This window comes from Enoplosus armatus, chromosome 20 (assembly GCF_043641665.1).
Source record: "Enoplosus armatus isolate fEnoArm2 chromosome 20, fEnoArm2.hap1, whole genome shotgun sequence".
In the NCBI taxonomy this organism is placed as follows: Eukaryota; Metazoa; Chordata; class Actinopteri; order Centrarchiformes; family Enoplosidae; genus Enoplosus; species Enoplosus armatus.
In genome coordinates this window covers 891712-900003 of record NC_092199.1, presented here as the reverse complement: position 1 = coordinate 900003, position 8292 = coordinate 891712, and the positions used below count along the sequence as shown (strand labels likewise).

The following is an 8292-nucleotide window of genomic DNA, read 5'->3' as shown; positions in this document are numbered from 1 at the left end:
AATCCTGTCTGTGTCTCGGCTCGGTCCTGTTCTTCGTCCCGAACATGAAGTCGTCTTTGATTCAGAATGAATAAATGTTGATATAATAATGATTTTAGAGGAGGACATGCAGGTTACTGAGACATCATTATGAGCTGTTTGTGTAATTACCACAATTTACTTTTCATAATGAAGAGTTATACAAACTTACACATGTTCAAACACACAACAATAATAATAATAATAATAAGATAAAAGAACCGAAGCATATGTAGTTCATTATTTATTTTAGACTTCTGATTATCAGGAACCTCCACCAATCATCATCAGCCTGACATCTAATGTTCAACAGTGTGGAAACATTACGGAGAACAATGTGGAACAACACAACGAGTCCATGAGTCTGTTGTCCCGTTGCATGCTGGGACACCGTCATCAACACTCAGCCAATGATTGGTCCGTCCGCTTTGACTAAAAGTAGATCCAGTGATGAGCAGCAGGGGGCAGCACCTCCTCACAGCTGCAGGAAGACGAGAAGATCTCCATGAAAACACAGATATGGAATAACTCTTATAAGACATCCATGAGTCCTTCAGTGATTTATGGAAACAGAAGGCGACTTTTCAAGATGCTCTAATCACAAGAGGGACGGAGAAGTACTCAGAGGCCTGCAAACCACATTTCCTTACAACAGTTTGTTGCAGTGAGGACACTTTTTCATTTCTACCAGCTTGTTTAAACATGCTCAAGAGAGGAATCTCTGCATCTTAAAAGAAATGCTTCAGATTAGCTTCAGATTAGTAATCCTGCAATGATGCTGCTCCTGTTCCACAAAGTCTGCCTGTGACGGGAACCATTTCAGGGACGCAGGGACTTTTTTATTTAATGTCCATTTCTGACATGAAAAACTCTGCTGTCACGTTGCAAAAGTAATAAAAGTCTCATTTTGTTAATAAATGAATAAATGAGCCTAAACGTATTCTGAAGAGGGTCGTTCTGCAGAATGAGTACTTTACTATATTACAAATATATTTATTGGTAATACTTTTGTACTTTTACTTAAGTGAGATGGTGAATGCAAGACTTAACAGAGTACTTTTACACTGTAGTATTGCTACTTTTACTCCAGTAAAATTCTCTTCGTTACATCTGAAAATGTGTTCCTGCTCAGTTAAAACAGTTCCACCTCTTATCGTCTGAAGTGAGTTAATGAGCCCGAGGTGAACAAAACAAACAAACATCATGTCCACACCGTGTCCAGATAACTGACTGTCCAGATATCTGACAGTCCAGATAACTGACTGTCCAGATAACTGACTGTCCACACCGTGTCCAGATATCTGACTGTCCAGACGTCTGACTGTCCACACCGTGTCCACACCGTGTCCAGATAACTGACTGTCCAGATATCTGACTGTCCAGATAACTGACTGTCCAGATATCTGACTGTCCAGACGTCTGACTGTCCACACCGTGTCCACACCGTGTCCAGATATCTGACTGTCCACACCGTGTCCAGATAACTGACTGTCCAGATATCTGACAGTCCAGATATCTGATTGTCCAGATATCTGACTGTCCACACCGTGTCCAGATAACTGACTGTCCAGATATCTGACTGTCCACATCATGTCCAGCTCTTCTGATTCACTCTGTTTCAGATTTTCCCTCTTCAGCACCCCACTAAATTAGAATTGTCATTATGTAATACCATTTTCTCAAAGTGAAAGGGAGCAGATTAGGATATTCTGTTAATCCCACGAGTTCAGACCATCACATGGTGACAGCAGAGGAGTTTTAGTGCTGGTTTAAAATCTGGGAGGCAGGTGGACGCGTATGAAGTCCTAAAGCAGCGCGATGTATCTGAGTGGTGTTCCCTCTTCAGCTAAATGTGTTTGATTCCCTCCACAGGCGGTCAGTTCATGCAGAAAAGAACATCTGTTGAATCACTTACAGATGTTAAAACCTTGAATTCTGATGCTGCTCGTTTCCACGAACAAAACAAACTTCTCGTATCGCTGGATCTCGCTGGCTCTGTGTAGCTTCCTGAACGTGGCGAGGGAAAACTCTGCTGGCTAGATTCTCGTCTGTCACATGTGACGTAATAAGAAGGTTATTTTATCAAAATGGCAGCAGGTCACAAAAGACACGCTGCAAGAAATACAGAAACAAATAACGTTCTTGATTTTAACAGCCCAACTCCCTCACACGTGGTAATGTTTGGATGTATACATGTACATGCAGACATTGAACTTGTATTGATTGTATTGATTGTATTAGTATAGCAGTGTTTGTGTGTTCCTGCAGCTAAATGGTAAAAAGCATGTCATGTTTCTCTGACAAATAAATGTAAAAAACATGTAACAAACAAATCTGGTCACATGTTGCATCACTGAAACTAACACCAGCTCCTGTTTTCAGAAATAGTGTCTATTTAATGAAATTCAAATGTATTTTGCACACAAAACATCTCAAAACATAGAGTTGGTTCTTCTTTTCAAAGAAGAGTTTGTATTTGACTCTGTCTCATACACAGCGAAGCGCCACAGCAGTCGTTCACATCGTACATCTTTTATTCACATCAGTGGTTCAGTCGGCAGGTGCTGCTCTGTCAGCACTTTGGTAAACTTTGGACCTGATGTCTGTAATTTGTAACTGACAAAAGAAGACTGGGATGCCATTTGCCGCCTCTCTTTACTGGACCGCATGTGACGTCGCAGACGGACAAACAGACGGCGTGCTCGTCCAGGTTTTGGTCAGACCTTCAGCGTTGCGTGCTGCGGTGGCGAACCCGGTCTCTGAGCCTCATGTAGGCATCAGATGAGCCGTCAGGTCAGGCCTGAACACGACGAAATCTCAGCCTGTTGACAACCTGAAGCTTACGTAACCCTCCCAACGGACAAAAAAACAGCACAGGGCAAAATCAAATACATAATACATGCTCCTAATACTCGGCAGCGGTCACCATATAATCCACTAACATGGAATATGGGAGGGGGGTGGATAATTGTGCAATTCATATTACGGATGGGATGCAGCCATTGGTGGGCTGCTCAGCTGGCTGTGTGCTGGTTTTTTAATGTAAGAGGATTTGTCCCAGTGAGGGACTCTGTGGCACGAGCCCTCTAAAGACTCGGGGTTGGATCATCTGTCAGACGGTGCCAGAGCCAATGAGCAGAGGGGACGGCCTGACGTGGGAGGCCAGAGTCTTGTTGGTCGTTTCAGGGAGGAAGAGAGACAAAGCAATTTATCTGACATTCAGATTCAATCAAAGACAGAACATCAATCTGTTCTGTACAGACAGCAAAAACACATAAAAACAGGAGGTACTATTGTTTAAAGAGACACTCCCTGATTTTGTCATCACTTCCCAAATCCCAAAATGTAGTAGGTCTATAGCATCCCCAAATGCATAAATGTCCCCCCAACCAGACAAATGAACCCGTTAGGAGCTGGTCCCAGGTTGTCTGTGTGTATATTTGTGGAAATGAAAACTAAAATTATACAGGTGGTAAACTAGGTTTTGAAGAGAAGATTGAAGATTCCCTGACAAAGTTGCGGTTAAAATGACCAGAAACTAATTAGCACAAGGTGAACCTGAGGCTTTCTTTGGGGCCAACTTTGCTGGGTTGGGACTCCGGCCTTGGTCCAGACTGATGATACTATAGGTGCTACATAATCAGGGAGTGCATCTTTAATAACTCAAATTATGACACAAAAGGAAGAGAAGAACCCAAAGAGTTCATGTTTTCATGTAGTTCAGGGGCCCAAAGTGTCTGAGGGGCCCGAAGCAGCTTTATAGTTCCCTTCTCCCTCTGGCTGTTTTGTTTTCAGAAGTTAAACTGAAGTGAGAGGTTGTGATGTTGGAAGAGCTACAGTAATATAACATCATCATCATCGGTTGTTTTAAAGTTTAAAACACTTGAAGTTATCATCCTAAAGTTGAGGTGAAAACGTCTGAAGAAAGTGTTTGTGTTCCCAACCAGGGAAAAATCAGCCTCGGAGGGAGAGGAAAACCTCTTTCGACGGGGTCCAGTGCGACTCCTTAAGCAGCCTCATCGGAGGTCTGCATTTGTTTTGCAGTGGAGTTTGAAGAGCTACGCTAGATAGCATTTTGAGAACACAACTTATCTGTTTTAACAGAAATGAACAAACATGGTTTTGTCTTTTCCAACACTAACACGAGCCTGTTGGCTAGTTTTCTGGCTAACTGTGGCTAAAACCAGCTCTTTCCTCTCAAAAGTCTTCTTGAGATTTAACGTTCAGCACTTACACCCAGTATTTGTGCACAAAGCCCCGGCCTGCCACAGCTAGCATAGCAGACTTAATATATATTAAGCAAATATCAAGAAGAAGAGCAGGACAGAGCGGCAGCTGTTGGTTTTAAACAAACGTCGCAGGATCTATGACATCATGAACATATCTTTGCACATACAACCTGCTGCTGCACAGAAAGTAATCACATGTAATGTGTGATTCCTTCACCCTTAAAGTCTTTCTCATCTGTTCTGCAGTTTTGCTGTCCATGATGGCGCCAGCTGTGGTTACTGACCAAAACATCCTCCTTTCTTTAATCAAGTAATGTTCTACGGTTCTATGTCCATCATCTGATGCACCTCCACCACCGTCCGGCAGACTGGACACCAGCTGGCAACGCCTCAGTTCCAGTTAGTCACCCAGTCCTCGGGCTCGTCTGTTGGCGTTACAGCAGGTGACGAGCAGGTCCTGATGACGAAGAGTCAGAGTCCAAATGTCTCCAGTGTCCAAGAAGATAATTGTACCTCAGTGAACTGGTTGAAGTCAGACCTGTTGGACGTCGTCGGGTCCTCAGCAGCCTCTGGTGGTCCCTCCGATGGTTCAGGCTGAACAGGCAGGCTGCGTGCTGCGGGTGAATGGAGGCCGATGGCAGGATTTTAAGGGGCTTCTGGGGCTTGTTGTTTTTGCAGCAGGTGTGGCCGAGACCCTGGAAAGACATGAAAAAAACCATGGTGATTAATTTTAACTTTGCAACTTTCGTACAACTACATCTCCTGTACAGACTTCTGATGTCAGCGTGAGGTCATTGTATGAGATAAACAGATGTTGTTCCCTCTGTGTTGTGGCGTCTCAGTTGGAGGATTTCCCTCCAAACAAATATCAGCTGAGTTTCTCTATCAGCTTCTTTTAACACCATCCACTAAATCTCTGTTAACACCAACATCTGGTGCCTGCCACATGTGTAAACATTAACCCTCTCCGAGGCCACCAGCGGGTTAGTCCTACTGTCCAGCATACGTCAAAGGGATGAGTGACGAAGATGCATCCGTCCATCCATTCATTATTTCCCTGTCCAGTGAGGGTTTATGTTGTCAGCTAAATTCATCTCAGTGATGCATGGGGGGGGGGGGGGGGGGGGGGGGGGGGTCAGGCAGGGGATTTACAGGCTGCTTCAGAGCTTCATGCAGCTGGACGAAGAGCTTAGAGTCTGGGACCTCAGGGTCCAGAGTTCGGGGGGAGGGGAGCCAACAGACTCACAGTCTGGTGCTGCTGATGTTCTGCTCCATCCTGTTCTGTTTTATACATTTTACTCTGGAGGGTTCTGTCAGAACTTAAACATAAACTAAAGACCACGACAGTGCTTTATTTAGTGTTTCAGAGACGCTAGCAGCAGGGCTTTAGGGATGACGGTCTGGTGGTCTGGTGGAGATGTTCATGTTCCCTTCAGGATGAATTGTAATAACTTTCATGATCGTCTTCTTCTTCAAATTTTTAATTTGTCCAACAATTTAAGAGCAAATACCTGCAAACTATGAACATTCCCATCAGCCTCAGCTGGACCATGAAAGTCTGTTTCTATGTTCATGGTCTCCAAAGGAGGAATCCTAATGACTTCGGTTCTCAAGTGAAATATATTCTGAGGAAAACATAAACTGCTGTCTGTTCAAGGGCAAATCTTTTTCAAGTAAAGGAAGTACTATGTGTATATTTCTCTACTGCGTGATGGGGCTGACGGTGGTACAAAGTCCAGGACTTGTAAGAGTGAGGATGTTGAAATCAGATGGTACAAGATGACTGAAACCTTCCAACATGGAAAGCTGCATGCAGCCAGCTTTACATAAACACAGAGGTTTAAAGTGATTTACAAGAAACACTCTATATTTGATTCATGACGTTTCTACTGTGAATGTACTTATCCTCCTGCAGGATGTTATTATTGTTATCCAGTATGGACAAAACATAAGCAGCTGTGTTTAGGGCAGCCGAAGCATACATGACATTTGGCTTGAACATCGTCACATGTTGGGAACTAAAGCTTGCGGATGTCGGTCTGTGAATTCATTTTTAAAAGAAGTTGGACTTTCAGAACAAAAAGGAAAGACTTGTGTGTCAGACTTTCATACAAGAGACAAGAGTTCATGTCCGGTCACAGACACCCAACATATTAACCAAAGTGTTTACATTAATCACAGTTCGTTTGGCATACTTTAATCTCACTGTTGACGTGTACTGACGTATTGGAAAGCAGACACTGGACGTGAGAAACTGTTGAAAGTATCCAGGTTTTGGCTTAATCTGTGGTATAATGTTGTTGTCTGCCGATGGGGGAAGAACATCCCGAATCCGAACATCTCGAATCTCATGTACCTTTTTAAAAAACTGCCATGCACTTTAAGTTTGCTTGTAAGCCCAAACTTTCCAAATTCGAGAATTTTATAAACTTGCTTAATGTTCATGTTCATGTTCAGACAACGTTAATACTCGAGCATTGAGAAGTTAGGATCATCTTGAAAACAGGAGGAAGCTGTGTGTATTATTTTGATATCTGTTCTGCAGTAACGGCTTCTAGAGCGCAACACGGAGAGAAACCCAAGATTATAACACGACGGGACCAACCAGCTGCTCAGAGTGTGTCGGTGTTGTGACGATGGCCTCGATTCGTGTCACGTACTCAGATATCAGTAATAATTGATTTCCATGCATTTGCTAATGCAGAATGGATTACAGTTGGAACATACAGAACATTGGCATGACATGCACAGTATGTGCAGCCTGAACAGATGCTGTAATATCTGAACAGACACAGATGTTCACATGCAGGCTGATTGAACAGATGTGGCTTATTTTACAGAAATAATCAAATCTAATCTTTCTGATTGTGAGTTCACCTTTGAATATACTTTGACTTTAAGTTACTGTGACCATTTTCCTCTTGTACTGTTGGAGCAACATGTCGACCCTCGTGGGGACACTGAAACCAGACTGATAAATACAAGAGCTGGGCCTCTGGTACCCTCCACGACATTCATTCTCTAGCCCCAAACCATCAAGCTAAACTAATTCTAGTCTTCACCCCATCTCTACTAGTTGAAGTATTCTCTGTCCCCAGAATGCAAAAGTCCCCACAATGTAGTGGGCTGTCAGGTTTGTGTTATTGCTGAGACAATAAGTCGATTAATTGATGTGTTGATTGACAGAAAATGAATGTACCATTGTAATTGTTGTACAGACAACTGCTCAGGGCTCCTCAGCCCCTCGAAAATAATCCAAAACATTCATTTGGGGCTCAAAATGTCACTTGTTTTGAGAAGGAGGCAGGTAATATAAGATTTGATCTTGTCTCTGCTCCTTTTCATTAATTCTCTCGTTACAGATTGTTTATATTTTGTGTTTGAAGCAATAAAACAAGTTAATAAAAGAGCCAATGGCACTATTGTAAATGTAATGACAGTGAATACTGTTTAGGTTGTATCAGGTTGATTTCAGTTGTCTTAAATTCTTGTAAATTACTGCTGTCCCTGTTTTGAAGGTAGTGGGGGGGTTCAGGTTTGGGGTGGTGGGGGGGTTGGCCCTGCTGGCTGCTTACCTCCTGCTGACCTACTCAGCAGCCCATCAACGCCATCCAGGGATGTTTAAAAGTAAAAATAAGAGTCCAGGACTAGAAACACTGTACAAAGTGATACAACAGCACTTTATGGTTGTCAGTCAGAAGCTCGCTCCTCTTCCTCAGACCAGAGTACTCCTCTTCTCCCTCTCCCTCTCTCCTCTGTCTCGGCTCAGGTCTGGCGTCGGCAGCTCGCCGTGACCCGCCGTGTTGTTGGGCTCGTAGCGGGACGAGGTGGGCGAGTTCTGCATGACCACCAGGCGTATAGGCGACTGGCTGGGCGGCGCCGGCGTGTTGTCGGGGGCGTACTCCTTGGTGGGGTCTTTGCCCCGGCAGTCGTACAGGATGCAGGAGATGAGGAAGACCAGGAGCAGGATGACATAGCTGGCGACCAGGATGATCAGGTTCAGGGTGACGGGGTCAATCTCCAGGTAGAATTCCATGAAACCCAT

General features: G+C 43.8%; 1 protein-coding gene across 1 annotated transcript; it reads right to left on the bottom strand.

Annotated features, from left to right (window-relative positions):
* Positions 1 to 7962: 7962 nt before the first annotated feature.
* On the bottom strand, positions 7963 to 8292 carry smim36 (small integral membrane protein 36). The gene has a single exon (XM_070927710.1). It carries the CDS (start codon positions 8290 to 8292, stop codon positions 7963 to 7965), a length of 330 nt encoding a protein of 109 aa, XP_070783811.1.

What these genes read in the sequence shown, in the direction of transcription:
- smim36 (XM_070927710.1), bottom strand. Translation starts at nt 8,292, where the DNA reads ATGGGTTTCATGGAATTCTACCTGGAGATTGACCCCGTCACCCTGAAC.